Here is a 22,191-nt window from a genome sequence, read left to right as displayed (position 1 = left end):
ATGGGTAATAACCTCTATGAAGTCTGGAAAGTATGATTGTGTTGGTGTTCATCCAATATAGACAACTGACAAATATAAATATTTTGCCATCCTAAAAAAAACATTGTTTAAGGTGAAATATGAATAATTCCTTAGACTTGTCACAATTCTACTGAAATTGCTCCTAAAGACTATACAATCTGTTTATTCTATACATACCAAGCAACCATCGGATTGCTTTTAATTTCTTGTTATCTGGGAAATTCAAAGATAGCATTATGTAACAAGCAGAAATGAGCTTTCCAGTCACTAAAACAGAATACCCCCAGTTGCAAATTAATAAATTAGTCTTCTGGCACAGGTCAGATTCATTTAAGGTTAGATAAGATGAGCTAGTCTATTCAGGACCTGATTACATCTGGAGAAACTATCATTTGAAAGCTGCAGATTAGAGGACAGAGTGCACACTTTAGGCATGCCTACAAGTATTTGCAGAATGAATGAACAATGTGAGGCTTACCTTTCTTTACATTTGCAAAGAGGTTTCATTCATGTCATTAAAAAAGCCAAAGAAAATAGATCTCATTTCAGGGTAACTCCCTAAATTGGTGTGAGGACACATTAATAATCCCACAAAGGTAATTAATCTCTGACATCTGATTTTTTTAAATGACAAAGTACTCTGTTTATAGTGGAATCAGTGGAATGAACAGGAGCCTGAGATGTAGCCCAGGGAAACCACCAGTTGAAAGCCTGATGAGCAAAATAAAAAGCTACACTCCTCAAATCAATAGGACAAACTATCATTAGGAAGAAAACAAGATAAAATCTAATCAAAAAGCAATCTATAGGGCATCGGGGTGGCTCAGTGGTTGAGTGTCTGCCTTTGGCTCAGGTCATGATCCCGGGATCCTGGGATGGAGTCCTGCAGCAGGCTCACCACAGAAAGCCTGCTTCTCCCTCTAACTATGTCTCTGTCTCTCATGAATAAATAAATTAAAAAAAAAAAAAAAAAGAAATCTATAAAATAGAACTTGTAATGTGCTTTCAAAACACTGGGTGACACATAATGACAACTACTGTAAGGGAGTAAGTATCACATGGAAGAATCAGGGTAGACCTACTAAAGCAGGCAGAATAATATGATCCATAGAGAATATGACTAACAAAGAGATGTTGTGCTCCATTACATGAGGGAAAGGGAAAGGAAAGTGAACTAAAAACTTGTAAGTACTACTTCCTGACATAATGTTATCATACGTGCTTTGGAAGGAAAGTTTTTGAGAAAATTAGGGAAATGTTTAGTTCTTTTTTTTTTTAATTGGGAAAATTATATGACACTGTTAGACTGATTTAAAATATTTGAAACATATATAATCCTACCAAATAAAAATATCATTAGTGTGACATCCTATATTTAACTGGCTCCAATATTTAACTGGCTTTATAATCTCAAACAAAATACCTAACGATTCTATACCTCAGTTTCTACTGTAAAATGGAGATTCACAGTAACTTCTCCATAGGGTTATAGTGAGATTAAACAAATTAACATCTGTGATACACTCAGAGTAGGGCCTGGCACAAACTCTTAGCTATAATTACCACTAATACATATATTCCATATACCACTTAGAAACATGATTACAATTATCCATTCATTCAACACAAATATATTCAGTATCCACTAAAACAGACACTACCAGAAGCTGGGAATAGAAATGAATACAACAGCACTCCAGACCATTAACCCCAGAAGTAACTTTAAAGGTTGTAAGTGATCTGGTCCATCAAAAGATGGCAGGCCCAGACATGTAATTTTTTTTAAGATTTTATTTATTTATTAGAGATACACAGAGAGAGAGAGAGAGAGAGAGGCAGAGGGTTAGAAGCTGGCTCCATGCAGGGAGTCCGACGTGGGACCTGATCCCGGGTGTCCAAGATCACGCCCTCAGCTGAAGGTGGCGCTAAATCGCTAAACCACCGGGGCTGCCCCCAGACATGTAATTTTTATCAAATCTTTAAGGAATAGATAATTCCTGTGTTACTGAAACTGTTAAGTGTAAAAAACAAAACAAACAAACAAAAAACCCCAAAACAGCAAAATTTCCCAGTTCGTTTTATCAAACTAACATAATCCTGATACTAAAATGTGATAAAGACAACATAGCTCAGCCCCGGTGGCGCGGCGGTTTAACGCCGCCTGCAGCCTGGGGTGTGATCCTGGAAACTCAGGATCGAGTCCCACATCGGGCTTCCTGTGAGGAGCCTGCTTCTCCTTCTCCCTCTGCCTGTGTCTCTGCCTCTCTGTGTGTGTGTCTCTATGAATAATTAAAAAAAAAAAAAAAAAAGGCAACATAAAAAAAATTACCCTTATGAACAGATGTGAAAAAAAAAAGATTGGGAACAAATCAATGCCAAGAATATATTAAGTTTAATGCTTCTTGACAATATGTTTTTATTTTTATTTCTTTTAAAGATTTTTTTTTAAGATTTTATTTATTTATTCATGAGACACACACACACACAGAGGGGCAGAGACACAGGCAGACGGAAAAGCAGGCACCATGCAGAGAGCCTGACGTGGGACTCGATCCAGGATCTCCAGGATCATGCCCTAGGCTGCAGGCGGTGCTAAACCGCTGTGCCATCGGGGCTGCCCCAAAACCTTTAAATTATAATAATAATGTTTGAAAGGGAAAAAGTCACCAAGAGTTAAATGACTAAAATATACAAAACACTGATTCAGAGCCCAAAAAAATCACTAAGTTCATGACACTCATCCCCTCCCAATAAAAGGTGTGTGGGGAGGTGTCCATGGTTATCATATCTTTTTTTTTTAAGATTTCATTTATTTATTTATGAGAGAGAGAGAGAGAGAGGCAGAAACACAGGCAGAAGGAGAAGCAGGCTCCACACAGCAAGCCCAATGTGGGACCTGATCCCAGTGCTCAACCCCTGAGCCACCCAGGAATCCCCATGGTTAACATACCTTATAAGAGTAAGATCAAAATCTTTAGAAGATTGCTACATTATTTAAATATAAAATAAATGTTAACCCTATGCTACAATTAATCTGAAGTAACAGGTCACTTTTTCTATTAGCTAAAATAGCTTATAAAGGGCTGCCTAAAAAAAAATAATAAAATAAAGGGCTGCCTGGGTAGCTTGGATGGTTAAGCATCTGCCTTCAGCTCAAATCATAACTTCAGGGTTCTGAGATCCAGACCAAGTTGGGTTCCCTGCTCAGCGGGGAGCCTGCTTCTCCTCCTCCTCTCCACGCGTGTTCTCTGTCACTATCTCCTCCCAAATAAAATAAAATCTTTAAAAAATAAAATAGTTTATAAAATATCTAATTAGCAGACACTGGCTGTCTGACCCCAAATCCATTCTCAATACCCTTCTCCCTTGCCACCCCTGACTACAGAGGATTCAAAAACTTAGTCCCTGCTCTCCCAGCTTTATAGCTGGGGATGGGGAATATATGACAAAGTGCCCAGTGAGTGGAATTTTCTTGGCAAGAAATATAGATGTGGGAGTGGGGCAGTGGAAAAGATTTTCCTTTCCTTAAAAACAAAGGGATAAACTGATGCTGTCCCTTTTCCCTTTCTTCTTTCCTGAGGCTCGGCTCTAAGGTAGCAAGCATGAGAGAAAGATCAAGAGAATCACAGACTGAACCCTAACAGGGTTAAGATACAGATATATCCTACTGCCACCCAGCTATAGACATCTTGTTATATGTAAGAAAACAACTCTTGTGTAAGCTATCATTAGGTCAGGTTATATGTTACTCAGGTAATGTGATTATCTGTAAAAGACACATGAGAAAAGGAAGCTCATATCCTTCTCCCACTTTGCTATTAGTAAAAGAGAATAATGCTGTCATAGAGTAGACCACAATTTCCAAAGGAATAAAGAAGCAAAGCAACCAAGGAGGACTGAATCAAGCTAATAATGTTCACATTGTTATTTTATTAATCTGGTAAGGAATTTTTGAGCAAGATATTAAAAATTTGACCCCTGCCTACGTTAACTGTTCAGAGCCCAGCTCCAGGGCTCTGTGAGAAGAGTGTATATAGCCTAGTACCTGAAAAATCCTAGCATTCTTTTTTTTTAAGATTTATTTATTCATGAGAGACACAGAGAGAGAGAGAGAGAGGCAGACACACAGGCAGAGAGAGAAGCAGGCTCCATGCAGAGAGCCCAATGTGGGACTTGATCCTGGGTCTCCAGAATCATGCCCTTAGCTGCAGGCAGACGCTCAACCGCTGAGCCACCCAGCATCCCAAATTCTAGCATTTGATTGTTAGTTACCTTCTCCTTCTCTCAGATTCCAGACAAAATACAAGGCCACCAAAGGACATTCATATTGTTTTTAAGCATTCATACAGTAGTAAGGACAAATTAAAAGAATTATCCCCATTACTATTTAGCAACTAAAAAAACCTTCTTGAAAGAATTTTATTTCCATTACAGGAACCCCAGCAGAAACCGTGTTTGTCCAGTAGGCCAGAAAGTATCAGCTAATAATCAGAGAAACAGAAACTTATCACTTTACTCTGACACCCCAACTCTCTTATTAATTTAAGGACTATGAACAAGGATTGCTGTATAAAATGCTTATATCTAATTACTCTGGTCAAATTGGGATTATAAGCATCAAAATGAATAATGATTACAATAAAATCCATGAGTTCATGCTAAAATAAATAAGTGGATTGATAAAATAGGGCCAGGAAAAGAAAAAAGCTCTTTTACAGAAGATTGATATCTGTAGAAGGAATCATAGAAATAGAAAAATTATTATTTTACAGCCATTATAGTAATAATTCAGGCAAGAATCATCAATAGATGTTAGTATCATTAGGTAAAAAAACTATTAGGGAACCAGGTATTCATTCAGTCTCTAAGAACCATCCCAAAAGGGTATCTTTATAAGAAAAATTTGGTCGACATGGCCTTCACCAAATGGTCAAACTTTATTTATTTATTTATTTATGTATGTATGTATGTATGTATGTATGTATGTATGTATGTCACAGGCAGAGAGAGAAGCAGGCTCCATGCACCGGGAGCCCGATGTGGGATTCAATCCCGGGTCTCCAGGATTGCACCCTGGGCCAAAGGCAGGCGCCAAACCGCTGCGCCACCCAGGGATCCCCAAATGGTCAAACTTAAATTACCCATTATGGGACAAGTTAATATCATTGTGCCCCCTCTGTTGTGATACACTGAGAAAGATACATCATTTATCTGATACTCTTGCCCAGATAATTCATCTGAATGAAGAAACAATCAGACAAAAGCAAATTAATGGACATCTAAAAAAAAAACAACAAACTAGACTTGACTTAAACTAAGGAAGGTCACATATGGGTTTTCCCTGACAGCATGAACTAAATGCCCAGCCACCAGCTAGCACTATCACCAGACACGCACACAAATAAGCCTGCAGACAATGTCAGTGTTTTTTCTTCTTTTTTTTTTTTTGGCTATTGCTATTCTTATTTTAAGATTTTATTTATTTGAATTGCTTCTCGGCCTTTTGGCTAAGATCAAGTGAAGATTTTATGTATTTGAGAGAGAGAGAGGGAGAGAGTGTGCGCGTGCACAAGCACGGGGAGGGGCTTGCTTCTCCCTCTCCATCTGTCAGGCTTTACGTGTTCTAGTTATGGTCCTAGACATCACACACAACATAGACAAACTAGCTGCTACCCTATATCTGAATTTCTGTCTCAAAGAACTGTGAGCAATAAATTATTATTAATTACTCTTTCAAATCACCAAGTTTTAGGATAATTTGTTATGCAACAACAGATAACTAATAATACACTCTAATAGGGCAGAATCTCAATTTTCCTCAGTAGTACCTATCTCACAGTGTTTGGGGGAACATTAAATGGGCTAATGGATGTCAAGCCTGGCATAGTACACTTCATGAATGCTAGCCACTAGTATTAATATAACTTCAACTGGTATAGTTACAACCATAGTAGGAAAGTGCATGAGGTGCTTTGGAGAGCACAAAGAAGGGCCTCTGGCACAGTCCTGAGGTCACAAGAGGCTTCCTAAATTCACTCAAGGACTAAATTGGGTTAAGAAAGCAATAGAGGTATTTCTGTCAGAGGAAAGATTAAGCAAAGGCAAATAAACTAGAAACATCATAGTGTATATAGGGAATGATAAGTTTTATATTGGTGGAATAAAAGAAAAGCAGGAAGTGACAGGAAACAAGGCTGCAGAGGTTAAGAGTTCAAAAACATAGAGGACCTTGTATATGAGTTACAGACCCTATGACAATGGATTTCACACAGGGAAGTGATAAAGATTTGAACATTTAAGTAGATAACCCTGCAAGGGTAATATGGGAGTAAAATTTAAGAATGGTAATACATTGAAGGAAATGTGGACATAGGGGAAACTATAGGTGGACAAAATAGGAGCTGAGATATAGAAAACAAAAATCAGTAAGAATTAATGACTAACTAGATGTGTATATATGGGAGATCTGAGTGGCACAAAAAAAAAGATTCTAGGTTAATGCCTCAGTTTCTTAAATAAGTAGAGAGTGGTACCTTCAATCAAAATCAGAAAAAGAAAAATGATTCAGTTTAGCTTCCATCTTGGTGGGTTTGAAGTATCTAAGGAACATCCAGATGGAAATGCCTAACAAGAGGTTATATATTCAAGTCTCAAATTAGGGAGAAAGGTCAAAACAGAAATACAGACCTGGGAATCTTTAGTATATAGGTGATTATTAGAATAGTGAGATAACCTAGGGATGGCCAGAGAGAATTTATAAAGTAGTGGTTCTCAACCAGGAACAATTTTGCTCCCTCAAAGGATATTTGGCAACATCTGATAACAGTTCTGGTTGTCATAACTGGGAGGGTAAGAGGGCTTTACTCTACAGATAGTAGACCTAAGCCAGGGATGCAGCTAAGTATCCTGTAACATACAGGAGAACACCCACATAGCAAAGAATTAGCCAGCCCAAAATGTTACTAAGTCCCAAAGTTAAGAACCCTGTTGCAGACTAAGGAGAAGTAGAATGAAGAAAACACCTTGGGAAAACAAATGTTTAGGAAATATCCAGAAGAAGGAAAGTCAGAGAAGAGGTATATCAAGTAAATGTACTGTCATAGAAGTCAGAGAAGCAGAGAAATTTCACGAGGGGGGAAAATGTCGAATTTATACATTAGACCCATACAATAAAGATTCTGAAGTATCCACTGGGTCTGTACCTCTGCAACACGGGGATTTTCATGAAAGGAGGATTAGATTATAGTAGTAGAGAAATAATGAGAGATGAGAAAGTACACAAAGTAAATGCAGACTCCTCTTAGAAAATTTTATCAGAAAAGAAAGGAAATAAGACTGGGCAGTAACTAAAGCAATGGTTCTCAACTCTGGCTGCAATCAGAATAACCTCAGAAGGTTTTAAAAATTATCAGTGCTTAGATCTCACCTAAAACACTTAAATCAGAATCCTTGGGGACAGGGACCAGGTATCAGAATTTAAAAAAAATATCTTCAGTGGCACCAATGTACAGCCAGAGTTGAAAACCATGTTGCTGAAGTGTGGGGGATGGGGGAGCAGCAAGATGAAAATGCATGAAACTAAATCTTAGAAGAAACAGGTAAAAAAAAGAGTCAGAAACATGGGCTGATGGGGTTACTTTGAACACAAAGAAAGGATACCTCATCTCAGGAGACTGGAAGGAGAAATAAATATTAATGTAAAGAAATCTGACCCAGGGTTTTTTGGAGTTCACGTCTGAGGCCCCAATTTTCAAAATGAAGAATACAAGTCAGCTGCCGAGAATTAGCTACCAGATTGGAAATTTGGAGTGAATTTTGGCAGAAGTTCAAAATATGTCCTGAGGGGAATTGCAAATTAAAAGACTAATCAAACGCATTGACAGTCTAATGGAGATTAAATACACTTTGCCAGCTCCATGGGCATCAATAAGCATATTTAATGATTTTCCTCCAGCAGTACTCAGCCATCCCTTAGGGGAGGAGCAAGGAAAAGCAGACCACAGCACTGATCCAAAATTGGTAGTTTAGTGAGTGGGAGAAAACAAGTGCACAAAAGGTAAAATTTTAGATGAACTGTAGCTGAGGAGTTCAACAATGGGGTCCATGTCAGATAGAGAAAGGAAAGTAATTTTCATGCAGTTTAACTGGCAGAGGTTTGCCTCTGAGCATCAGATATTGTTATAATTGTCTAAGATTTTTTGGCTTTTGTCCTGGACAATCCTATTAAATCATATTTCCTATATCCTATTATTGTCCTAAGAAGAAATGTTTACAACTACTTTTGAAATTCATAAGACATGATATGAACTAATGGACAAATAGATCGACAGATATGTGATAAAGCAAGTACAGTAAGCTATTAACAGTAAAATCTAGAAGCTTTATGTATGTGAAGGAGTGTAGGCTCTAGAACAGTACTGTTCAATAGGCCCTGCTAAGATAATGGAAATGTTCTATAATCTGTGCTATAAAATATGGTAACTACCAGCTATCTGTGGTTACTGAACCTTTGAAATGTGGCTACTGTGATTAAAGAATTTTGAGTTTTATTAACTTTTAATTAATTTAAATTGATATAATCCCGTGGCTAGTGACTGCCCTATAGCACTAGATTCATATATCCCTGGATTCAAACAAATCCTGGATCTACCACTGATCCAAGTTATTTTATTTCTCTCTCAGTTTATTCTTATATAAAATGAGAATAGCAGGGGCACCTCGGTGGCTCAGTCAGTGAAGCATCTATCTTTGGCTCAGGTCATGATCCCAGGTTCCAGGGGACCCATATCAGGCTCCTCAATGGGAAGCCTGCTTCTTCCTCTCCATCTGCCTTTCCCCTGCTTGTGCACGCGCCTCTCTCTCTCTCTTTCTCTCAAATAAATAAAATCTTCACTTGATCTTAGCCAAGAGGCCAAGAAGCAATTCAAATAAATAAAATCTTAAAAAAAAAAAAGGATAGCAATAGCAAAAAAAAAAAATAGCAACTACTAATTTATATGTATTAAATAAGATAAGCTGATAAAGAATGAAGTACCATCCTATGCTTATGGCAAACATTTTTAAAAATTAATGTTTACGGGGGGTGGGAGTGAATGGGTGACGGGCACTGGGGGTTATTCTGTATGTTAGTAAATTGAACACCAATAAAAAATAAATTAAAAAAATTAATGTTTATTATTCCTACAAAATGGGCTCTATGAGATCAAAAGCCAGCATCTATTTTGCCCACCACTGTATCCCTAATGTCTAATACAAGTCTTCCAGCATAAAAGACACTGAATAAACATTTGTTGCATGAATGTTTTTACAGTCACACGACTCTGTATTTATTCCTATTAAATTTTGTACTAACTCCATTGCTCCAATCTGCTGAGGTCTTTTTGAATCCTAATGACATCCCATATATTGGATTTCCCTTTTAGTATCTTCTGAAATATTGAAAAACAAATGTATAACCTATATATTAATCTGAGACAATAAAATTAACCAGAGACCTGTATCATTAGTTTTAGCATCCTTTAATTTATCATCAATTCTTAACTAGTCGCAGTTAAGAAACATTCAGTTTAACTTCACCTTCATTCTGTTTATATGTATCTCTATCTTGTCCATAAAGGTAACAAGTATGAGAACCTTATAGAGATTACATCATGCCAATATGTCCTTTGCTGAAACTACCCTTAAAGAGAACTTAAAGAAAAAACTCACCCTTCAATAGCTGGGGATCTATCGGGACGAGTACTTCCTCGCGATCTGTATCTTCGAGTCATTGGCAGCCGCGGAGGCCGACTTGGTCCCCAGAAGTCAGTGTGAGTTTGGTGACCCCTCTCATTGGTTCTATTATCTTGGTCCAGTGGATTGCTACTTAGAAATGGTCTAAAATCTGGAAAAAACATCGTGTGGTCCAAATGCTCCCAGAGCTAGTAAAAACCAGAAATAAACAACATGTTACTGGTTTAAAGATCAGAAGAAAGAGGAAATGGTAACAATAAATACTGAAAAAAGAGAGGAAAAATTTCTGGAACAATTTTTAACACTTTGAAATTCAGAAGCTCCAAACTTAAGAAGTATACATTTCCCCAATTTCATGGAGGAGAAAATAGAGGTCTTTCAAGTGCAGGCATCGTGTGTGTGTGTGTGTGTGTGTGTGTACACATGTGGAGGAGGGGCACTTACATACTGAGAAACTTAATTTCCTTCATACAGAAACAAGCCAACAGCTGGATCCTTTCCTTAACACTGAGCTCATATCCACATGCTTCTGAGCAGTTTCCCCTTCTGAAGTAAAAATGTGAGCCAGACATGATCACGGATTTCTGTCCTAAGCACAATCATTTGGATCTTCATATTCTTGTGCTTTGTCACAAATAACATCCACATTTTTACTATATAAAATCTAAGATTTAAGTAAAATGGATGTATTTACACACTTTTTAAAAAGCATAATTACCACAAAGTGGAGACAGAGATCTACAAAATACTTCTATCGACCTAGAAGCTGCATCAGAAAGGGGCACTGTCAAAGTGCTGCCAAAGCAGTACAGGAATGTCTGGTAAGATTATTCAGTTGTATGTATTTTATTTTATCATTAAAAGGGTGTTGTTGGGGGGACACCTGGGTGGCTCAGCACTTTGAGCATCTGCCTTTGGCTCAAGTCATGATCCTGGGATCTGGGATCGAGTCCTGCATTGGGCTCCCTGCATGGAGCCTGCTTCTCCCTCTGCCTGTGTCTCTCATTGAATGAATGAATGAATAAATTAATTAATTAATTTTAAAAAGGGTGTTGTTAGGGATGTGGGGAGAAGAATGGGGATTTGTGTGTTTGGAATTATTTAACAGGGGCACCTGGGTGGCTCAGTCGGTTAAACATCTGCCTTTGGCTCAGGTCATGGTCCCAGGGCTCTGGGATCGAGCCCCACATTGGGCTCCCTGCTTAGCGGGATCCTCTGATCCTCTGATCCTCCTCCCTACTTGTGCTCTCTTTCTCTGTCTCAAATAAATCAATAAAATCTTTAAAAAAAATTTTTTTAAAAAGGAATTATTTAACAAAGGATGAATGGAAAAAAACCAACCACCACTAAAATAATTTAAATTTTATTTATCAGTACACCAGGTATTTTAAGAGTTCCATAGAACACTACTTATTTCACTTGGTCCAACCAAGAACATAATCCTGGTCACATCCTGGTCTTTTTGTTTTGTTTCATTTCAAAGTTCTAAGTCAAACAGAAAAAGGTTTTATGTGTATATAATAACAGGGACACAAAACTGCTCAGCATATTATCTTAGGTCTTAAAATCCTCATAGCCTCTCTGCTCCAAACTGATCGTTTCTTCCAGAGACCCAAACTAACAACAGTCTCCTCTAGAAACACGCAGGGAAGGGGTCAGTTGCTAGCTACATGTTAAAGTTGAGCCCACTATGGTCTCAACTCTAACATCCAATAATTTGTCAAATAGAATTCTTGAAATTAAGAACTTTGTTTAGTTTTGTCAATAACGTTGTTTTTTCCAGTTTACATTTTGATTTTTGATTTTCAAGGATGTTTCCTCCCTTTTTAACTAAAAAATACACAGTAAACATATTACAAAAATGTGAACACAATATAAAATAGGAAATGCAATACAGTCTCGATTCATTCAGCCATGACCAATCTCTACCCCTAATCTATCCTCCTATCCAGGGGTTAATTTGGTGTGTAGAATTCCAATCTTTAACACACACACATACATTCTTTCATTCAACACATGCTTATTTAGCATGTACTGTGTTCCAATCACTTTCTGGGAACTGTTTAAGATATAACAGTGAATAAGATGTTACCAAAAACAAAAAACAAACTTTGCCCCAAAGGATTTCATTTTTAAGTGGGAAAAGATACTATCCCTTCCCTCAAAGGGAAGGCAAAGGAAACTGTAGATATTAGGGATAAAAGCCATACAGGAAAAAAGGCTTGCACTGACTCAGAACACACAAAATCCTATCATTCTTTTCAATAGCAGCATAATATGGATGTTTTATATTCTATGTTGTCTTCAACATCTTTATTATATCTAGTATTTGATACATGTAAAACATAATAATTGAGGCATAAGAAAATAAAATATAGGGATGTCTGGGTGGCTCAGCGGTTGAGCGTCTGCCTTCAACTTGGGGTGTGATCTGGATATTCCAGGATCGAGTCCCATATCAGGTTCCCTGCATGGAGCCTGCTTCTCCCCTCTGCCTGTCTCTTTCTGTATCTCAAATGAATAAACAAATAAAATCTTAAAAAAAAAAAAAAAACATATACCCATGTAACCATCTCTTAGTTCACATCATTAAAGCCACTGAAACACTGTGTGTCCCTCCGTGCCCCAACCTCCAAAGTTAACCACTACTCACAATTTTTCATCATCCCCTTGCTTTCCTTTATAGTTTTATTAGAAATGTATATATCCCTAATAAGATGTGACTTGTGAATTACGGAAGTGCCTTTTGAAAGCACTTTCTTTTTTGGTTGCACGTACTGGTGCATTCATTTTCACATGCATTTTTATACTGCACTTTTTAAAATATTTTCTTCTCTCAATAAATATCTAGATTGATAAATAAATAAATAAATAAATAAATATCTAGATTGTTTCCAGGTTTTTGCTATCACAGCCAGTATGAACATTCATATATGTGTCATTCTGCTGTAAAGATAGAAGAGTCTCTCCATTTAGTGGTCTGTACAACTTTATATGTTTTATGTATCTTCAACTTTACTAGGTAATGCCAAATTGTTTTGCAAAGTAATTATCAATTCACACATCCACCAAGAGTTGCCATTGTACCAAATCCTGGCAAGCGCTAGATGTTACAGGGCTTTTGTTTTTGCTTTTAGTTTTTACCAATCTGCTAGCCAGAAAATGGTATCTCATTGTAAGGTTTTTGTTTCTGGTGTATAAGAATAACTAGGAGGGTTTATTTAAAATGCATATTCTTTAGCCCTACTCCAGAAAGTAAATTCAATAGGTCTGCAGTCAGTCTGAAAGATTCCCTTGAGCATTTCTTGTATGGAAGGTCTATCACCAATGAAATCCCTAAAATGCTGTTTATCTGGGAATGTCTTAATTTCTCTTTCATTCTTAAAAGATACTTTTGCCAGATTTTGAATTCCTGGTTGGCAGTTTATTCTTTCAGCACTTCAAAATGTCATCACTGACTTCTAGTTTTTAATATTAATCCGACCTTGAATTCTTAGAATGAATACAAGTTGGTTTATAATACATTGTTGCATTATTTTCTGGGGTTTGGGTGAATTTCTGCATCTATGTTTATGAATGAATTGGCCTCTAATTTCCGTTTGTGTACTATCCTTGTCTGGTTTTGCTATAAGGTTATCCTAGCCCCATGAAATATATCAGAGGAAGCATTCTTTTTCATAGGGACATCCTGTAGCACAGAAATAGAATTACTGGGTATAAGCACTTTATTTTTTTATTTTTATTTATTAGACAGTGAGCACACACACAAGTGGGAGTGGGGGGAGGAAAAGGTGGGGGAGAAGCAGACTCCCTGCTGAGCAATCCTAGGTCGCGGAGATTATGACCTGAGCCAAAGGCAAATGTTTAACCAATGAGCCATCCAGGCACCTCAGTATAAGCATTTTAAATTTTGTTAGATAATATCAAGCTACCCTCCAAAGGGCATATATATAACAATTTATACTCCTATCAGAGTATAAGAGCTTACATCGTCTTGTACTCTTGCCAACACTGTTTTTAAATAACTTAAAACTTCTAACATTCAATTGGATGACAGAAAAATATGCACACTAAAAACATCAATAAGACTTCTCTAAATGCTAATGAGATAAAGCACCTTTTCATTTTAACTGCCATTCGTACTTATCATATCAGACTTATTTTCCTTTCTTTTCTGGCGACAGCCCCCCTCTAGTAAAGATCATGGTCTGAAAAGTGGTCTATAACACAAAGTTTTTCTTGACCCCAAATTCCAAAGTAAATGCAACATTTAAATATCCAAAACTATACTTGCCTTTAATAAGTGAAAAATTATGATCCCCTCCATGTTTTCCATCATCCATCTCATTTACATAACTATAGGAAATGTACAATTCCCTGACTATGTGAATAAAGTTCCACAAAGCTTGCTTACAGAACTCTTCAAAGCAATCATTATAATTAACGTAAAAACTATGTATTCAAAATTTTTGACTAGAAGAAAAATCAAGCACCAAGATCATAATATCAATAATCTGTATTGATAATTATGCAAATTGTTATCACACCTAATACATGTGAAATTCTGAAGGAACCCAAGTTTAAAATCAGCTTCAGGAACACCTGGGTGACTCAGTGGTTGAACGTCTGTCTTCAGCTCAGGGTGTGATCCTGGGTCGGGGAATGGAGTCCCACATCGGGCTCCCTATGAGAAGCCTGCTTCTCCGTCTGTCTATGTCTCCACCTTTCCCTCTGTCTATGTCTCTGCCTCTCTCTCTGTGTCTCTCGTGAATAAATAAAATCCTTTAAAAAATAAATAAAAATAAAAGCAACTTCAACATCAGCATGAGGCATTTTGCTACTTGTTTGGAAGCCGCAAATGTAATAACCACAGACAAATAATAGCAATCAATGTATTTGTCCCAAAATAATAGTACTGCCTGGTCACAGAACACAGGATAAAAAGCACACTACATAAATTTATATCAAATCATCACTAAGTATATGAACAGCTTCACGTCATTTCCCTCTAAGAAGACTTAGAAAGTATCAGAAAAAAAATAGTTCATATATAAAACTGGGTATTTAGAACATGGCTTACATAAGTAAAATCAGAGAATACTATTACAAAGTTTTGGTAAACATCCAAATGTTTCAGAGAGACTGTTTATTTGACAAGTTTTGCTTGAAAAACTGAAATGTTACTCTGATGGGAGGTAAAAAGACAATGCTTCTGAAAATACATGTGAATTATTTATAGATTTCAATATTAAAAACAGGATGGACAATACTTTCCATTTAGCAGAATTTGCTATTAGCTAACCATGATCACACTAGCCTCTCTTAAAATATTATGGTCTATTCTTCAAAAGCTAAACAGAGTTACCATAAGACCCAGCAACTTCACACCTAGTTATTTAAGAAAACATATGTTCACACTAACATTTATACACAAATATTCCTTATTCATAACAGCTAAATAGTGTAAACAACCAAATGCCCACCAACTGATGAGTGAATAAACAAAATGCAATACTATATCCATACAACTAAAATATTATGTAGCCATAAAAGAAGAATAAAGTACTAATACATGCTACAACATGGACGAACCTTGCAAAGAATATGGTAAGTGACAGAAAACGGTCACAAAGGTCACATAATGTATGACTTATACAAAATGTCCCAAATAGGCAAATTCACAGAGAATTTTAGTAGTTGCCTAGCATTGGGAAACTGGGGAGAAAAAAGGAGTGACTACTAATAGATACAGGGTTACTTTTGAGGGTGATAAAGAAGTTCTAGAATTAGTGGGGATGGTTGTACACTGTGAATATACTAAAACCACTGACTTGTACACTTTAAAAGGTTAAATTACAAGGTATATGAATTATATCTTAAAAAACATTATAGTCTCACAGAGATCAGAGATCAATGAATTGAGAGTACCATTTTGAAAAGGTTCACAAGCAACTTGATGAAAACATTAAATCAAGATACGGAACACTCATCACTTCTAAAAGTTTTCTAGTGTCCCTAGGTAATCCCTTCCTCCTGCCTTGCCTGACCCTAAGCATTCACTGGTATTTCTCTGGTTTGCATTTTCTAGAATTTTGTATTTTCTAGAATTGCATGTAAAAAAAGATCACATTGTACGTACTCTGGCTTCTTTTACTCAATTATTTTGACATTCATCCATATTTTTACATGTATCAATGGTTTATAGTGAGTAGTATTCCATACACTTTATATTGCTAAGTAGTATTCCATAATATGACTATACCACAATTTGTCTATCCACCTACCTTTGATGGATGGATATTTGGGATGTTTCTAATTTTTAGCTATTAGAAGTAAAGTTGCTGTGAACATTTGCATACATAATTATATGTGCACTTTTTTTAAAAAAACAGCTAGTGTGTTTTTTAAAGTGATTGTACCATTTTTACAGTCCATTTCAGTTGTTCCAACAGCCATTAGTAAGGGTCAGTCTTTCAAATTTTAGCCATCCAAGATAGTTGTACAGTGGTATTTCGTTGTGGTTTTAACTTACATTTTCCTAATGATTAATGATGTCGAGCATTTCTTTCTTTCTTTCTTTTTTTTTGATGTTGAAAATTTTTTGCGCGCTTATTTGCCATCTATGTATCTTTTTTGGTGAAGCGAATTGTTCAAGTCTTTTCTCATTTTCAAAAAATGGGTTGTTTTCTTATTATTCTATTTGAAGAGTTCTTTACATAGCCTGGATACAAGTTCTTTATAAGATAAATGATCTGAAAATATTTTCTCCCAGACTGTGGCTTGTCCTTTCATTCTTACTTAGAAGAGTAGAAGTTTTAAATTTAGATGATATCCAATTTATTAATTTTTCTTTTATGGATCATGCTTTTGGTGTCATATCTGAGAAATCTTTGCCTAACCCAAGGTTATAAAGATTTTCTCCTGTGTTTTCTTCTTCAAGTTATATAAAGTTTTACATTTAGGTCTACTATCCATCTCTTGAGCTAATTTCTATATACGGTTTAAAGTTATGTATCTAAGCTCATATTGTACTGTTAATACACAAATGTTTCAGCATTTATTTATTTTAAAGATTTTATTTTTAGATTTTTATTTTAAATATTTATTTTAAAGATTATTATTTTATTTTAAAGATTCTATTTATGTATTCATGAGAGATACAGAGAGAGAGGCAGAGACACAGGTAGAGGGAGAAGCAGGTTCCCTGTGGAGAGCCTGATGCAGGACTTGATCCCAGGACCCCAGGATCACGCCCTGAGCTAAAGGCAGACACTCAACCACTGAGCCACCAAGGTGCCCCTCTTTCAGCACATTTAAGAGGCCATTCTTTTACTACTGGATTGCCTTTGTACCTTTGTCAAAATCAGTTGTCCATAATGTGTGTGTTTCTGGACTCTGAGTATTCTAGTCTTTTGATCTTTGTGGCAATCATCACAGTCTTGATTACTGTAGCTTTATAATAAGCTCTGAAATCAGTAGTTTAGTCCTCTAACTTTTTTCTTTTTTTTTTTCAAAGAAGCTTTAGCTATTCTACATACTTTGCATTTTCAAGTGTATTTTAGAATCTGCTTGTCAATTTCTATAAAAAAGCTGCCTGGGATTTTTACTGGAATTACATTGAATTATAAATGACATCCCAACAATATTAAGTTGATCCTGAGTGGGGCATATTTCTCTATTTATTTAGCTGTTCTTCAATTTCTCTAAGTAACATTTTGTAGTTCTCCTGTTCAGATCTTATACATCTTTTCTGAAATTTGAAGTATTTCATATCTGTATACTGTTGTAAATTTTTTTAACTTCAATTTAAAAGTTGAGTATTTTTTCAACTGTTGCCAATATGTAAAAATGATTTTGTATGTTTTTGTTATATCCTGTAACCTTGTTAAACCTTATAGATTCCATCAGGTTTTCAACATAATATGCCAACTGTGACTAGACAGTTTTATGTCTTCCTTTCCAATCTGGATACCACTTATATCTGTCTCTACCTATCTCTTACCTCATACACCGGCTAGAACCTCCAAAAGAATGTCAAATACAAGTGATAAGAAAAGACATTCTGGTCTTGTTCCTGATTTGCTAAAAAACACTGTGTTTCACCATCAATTATGATGTCAGTTGTAGGATTTTAGATGATTAAGGCTGTTCTCATCTATTTTAGTTTGCTGAGAGTTTTTATCAAAAATTGATGTTGGTGCACCTGGGTGGCTCAGTCAGTTAAGCATCCAACTCTGGATTTCAGCTCAGGTCTTGATCTCAGGGTTATGAGATCAAGCCCCATGTTGGGTTCTGTGCTGGCCGTGGAGCCTGCTTAAGATTCTCTCTCTCTCCCTCTGACCACCCCCCTGTAAGTGCACGCTCTCTCGCTCTCTCTCTCAAAAAAAAAAAAAAAAAAAAGCAGATATTAGATTTTTGTCAAATGCTTTATGGGCATCCAGTGAGATGACTGTATGGTTTTTATGGTGTACCATGGTGAATTATGTTATTCGATTTTTCAAATGTTGAACTAACATTCTGAAATAAATTTCACTTCTGAACTAAATCCCATTTGAGCATATCTAACTCTTCTTATATACTGTTGTGTTCTGTTTGCTAAAATTTTGTTTAGGGCTTTCACATCTATGTTCATGAGAAGATACTGGTCCATAGTTTTCTGTTCTTGTAATATCTCTGTCGGGTTTTAAGCACTAAGTTGCTTTTATTTTTTAGAATTGGGGGGGTTAAGTTTAAGTAATCTCTATACCCAATATGGGGCTCAAACTCACAACCCTGAGATCAAGACTCACATGCTCTTCTGACTGAGCCAGCCAGATGCCCCTGCTAGAATTTTATTTTCAAAAAGTGTTTGAACACAACTGTTTAACAAATCCACCAACATAACAAAACTGATCTTTGGGCCAATAAATAAATTTCCACAAAATTATAAAGTTTTTATTATTTTTAGTATAACTTTTCACAAGTATCCCATTTTGGAAGATAATTATATGGTTATTATATGATTATAACGGCTGTAGATGCATTCTACCTTTATCTGTTATCGGCAGCAGAGTTAAATGGAATTAGATTAGCAGCTCCAAACACCTCTTTATCTTATTTTGAAGTGTGTATGAACCCAAAAGAACTTTTTAGAGAGGCTCATTCTTGATGCTTGGTTTTTAGATACTGAACACCAAAACTATATCTTCATCTTGAGATAGTTTTTATTAACAAACAGGCAAAGAAGTATGGGGATCCCATGTACCAAAGAAACAAAGCTTCTACTTAGAGGTAAGTGGAAGGTTGAATAAAATTATTGTAAACCTAAAAGCTAAGAGGACAATTTAAAAGACCTATACTGAGTGCCTGGGTGGCTCAGTCAATGAAGCATCTGCCTTCAGCTCAGGTCATGATCCCAAGGTTCTGAGAATCAAGCCCCATGCTGGGGGGTGGGGGAAGTCCTCTGCTCAAAAGGGAACCTGCTTCTCCCTCTTCCCCTATTCTCTCTCAAATAAGTAAATTCTTTTTAAAAAAATTAAAAATGAAAAAAAAAATTAAAAATGGATGCCTGGGTGGCTCAGTGGTTGAGCGTCTGCCTTTGGCTCAGGTCGTGATCCTGGGGTCCTGTAATTCAAGTCCCAAGTCCAGCATTGGGCTTCCCATAGGGAGCCTGCTTCTCCTTCTGCCTATGCCTCTGCCTCTCTCTGTGTGTCTCTCGTGACTAAATAAACTTAAAAATAATAAAAAATAAAAGACCTAAAACTTTAAAAGGTCTCCCAGAAATAGATTTGTTTAATAAATTAAGGAAAAACTGGAAGAGTTTTTTTTAAAAAAGAATAATAAAACAGTAAATGATTATAAGAAGCAGAGAGGATAACTGAAAGTAAGAAACTCATCCTCAAATCAACTCAGGGGTGCTTGGAATATAAGACTTAAAAGTAAATGGAAATTCAGAAGTTTTATAATATACTGCCTAGGCAAGAAAGGGCCCTCAAAAAGAAATCTCAAAACTATGGTTGCAACCATGGCGAATTCCTAAATTTTACCAAAATACAGAGCTCAAATGCCATTCACAAAGAGAAATATGATATACAATCCCCTATTCCTCCAGTAATATAAACACTGCGCCACAAACAATTTCTTGAAAGGTACCTTTTCCCAAATGAGTTTAAATTTACAAGCCATGAACTCTGGGCAACTGGCACTCACTGACCAGAAAACTGGCAAAGCTGACACCAAGAATATTTTTTTACCCTTCTTCCTTTAGTTATCATTAAGTTTGTGGTCCTTGCTTGACAACAGCATTATTGGTGTGAACTTAGTATGCACTCAATTATGGAAACAGAGTTATTTTTTGAACAACTGTGAAAAGCTCAGAAGTTTTACTTGACATTTCCAAACTGACTGGATATGAAGCATGTACCGTGAAATGAGCCTGTTTAAGTCTTCATACTAAAAAATGAAACATATGAAAGATTTGGTTGAATTAATTCAAACTCTAACATTCAAGCCAGGTTGCAACTGCTCAAAGAACCCAAACTCTACCAGGGATCTGAGTGCAAGCTCTCTGGTTGAGACTGACAATAGCAAAACATATAAAGGATGGTTAGCCTGGAGAAGAATGATTTATAATCTTTAACTTCTTTTTACTAGGTTGAATAAAGCTAAATTTTTATATCCATCTGTCTGGCTTCTATAGATTCAGAGGTGGAGAGAAGAGATACAATCAACAATCAACTATAACATATAACCAGACATGTTTAAGATAACAGTTTAATAAGTACAGTACAAACATAAAACAATATGAACTCATAAAATTTATAATTCTTTTAACTACAAAGAGACAAAAAAGATGTTTGACATAATCCTATTAAATGTTAAAAAGCAGAGACACAATATGGTATACTCTGTGAATGCCTCTGAAAACCGTTATGTAATCATGCATGCAAAAAATGTAAAATACATGCAAAAACATAAAGCTAAAATAAGATAATGAGGACACAAATTTTTCATTTTTAAAAAATCTTACTATTGTTATAGAATCTTTTGGTACCAATGACTCAAGATAAAACCTGAAAGGAAATGTGTGGAGAAAAGGAACGCTTGGAATAGTGGGACTTCAGATGTTTTTAATACCTTTTTATTGTCATTATAATGCTACATCGTGTACCAAAACAAATTTTATTTAGGGGCGCCTGGGTGGCTCAGTCAGTTAAGCATCTGCCTTCAGCTCAGGTCATGATCCCAGGGTCCTGGGATATAGCCCCAAATCAGGCTACCTGCTCAGTGGGAGTCTGCTTCTCCCTCTCCCCTCAGCTCGTGCTCTCTTTCTCAATTGCCCGTGCATTCCCTCAAATAAATAAATAAAATCTTAAAAAAAAAAAAAAAGAAAGAAATTTTATTTAAATAAACATAAACCAGACTGCTCAGAGCACCCTACCCTCTTGTGGTATACCTGGGAGTTCTGTTTCTAGGAAGCCATCTATCTATATTCTGCTAATTGGAGGCAGCAGCCACAGCCACTCTTGCACTGAAGTGATCCATTTAGGTAAGCTGAGACTCTAGGATCAGATGTCTCACAGGTACAAGGTCACAGTCAGAAGCTTTCCAGTAATCAATGAAACCCTCAGGTAGACATGGGCTCAATTCCCCAGGTTACCATCAGGAACCTCTATACAGCAATAGCCTTCCTTTCTATAAACTGCCAGCAATATTTTTAGATTCATTCTCCAATGACCCTCACATGATACTCAAAGTTCCCATTTAACTGGTAACCCTTCTCCCATCCTCACTCCAACTTCACCCACTCTATCTCCCCACCCCAGATCCACTTATAAAAAAATTGTTTTAAATCAATACTGATTTTGTTAAAAGTTTTGCTTGGACTAAGGCTCTTCTAACATATCTAGTATTTTAAGAATTCAGAAAATAAGCTCTTCTTTGTACAAGCAACCCTGGCTGAAGGAAAACAGAACAAAATTGAGTATAAGCTTTTGCTGAAATTACAAACTAAAATGTGGAAAAGGAAAATAGCTTTAGTTTCTATTCATAGTTTTGTAAGTGTTTTATCCAGGGACATGAGTATAAAACCTTATAGCTTATGAATATTATTTTGAGGTAGTTTTTCTCACCTCATTCTATATCTAAATTCAATCTTTGCTGTCAGGTTCCAATACCCAATGTCTTGTTTTAATTTCCCCATGAAGGAGGTTTTTTTTTTTTTCCTTTCTTTATTTTTTAAAGATTTTATTTATTTTACACAGAAAGAGAGAGCGCACAAGCAGGGAGAGCGGCAGGGAGAGGGAGAAGCAGACTCCCTGTGGAGTAATGAGCCCGATAAAGGGTTCAATCCCAGGACCCCATGATCATGACCTGACCTGAAGGCAGACACTTAACGAATGAGCCACCCAGGTGCCCCAGGGTTTTACCTTTTCCATGAAGTTTTAGTAATGGCTAAAA

The 22,191-nt window shown here is 36.4% G+C and overlaps 1 protein-coding gene across 2 annotated transcripts in view; it reads right to left on the bottom strand.

Annotated features, from left to right (window-relative positions):
* The window catches only part of RNF115 (ring finger protein 115), a 70,179-nt gene that overhangs the window by 15,345 nt on the left and 32,643 nt on the right, over window positions 1-22,191 (bottom strand). For both annotated transcript variants that reach the window (XM_077842530.1, XM_077842531.1), the window contains one exon: window positions 9,730-9,941. In XM_077842530.1, the coding sequence (XP_077698656.1) occupies window positions 9,730-9,941 (212 nt within the window). The remainder of the gene's footprint in view (window positions 1-9,729; window positions 9,942-22,191) is intronic.

The sequence above is a fragment of the Canis aureus genome, chromosome 12 (assembly GCF_053574225.1).
Source record: "Canis aureus isolate CA01 chromosome 12, VMU_Caureus_v.1.0, whole genome shotgun sequence".
Classification (NCBI taxonomy): domain Eukaryota; kingdom Metazoa; phylum Chordata; class Mammalia; order Carnivora; family Canidae; genus Canis; species Canis aureus.
Note: the sequence above shows the minus strand (reverse complement) of the source record. Positions and strands in the feature narration are given on the sequence as shown.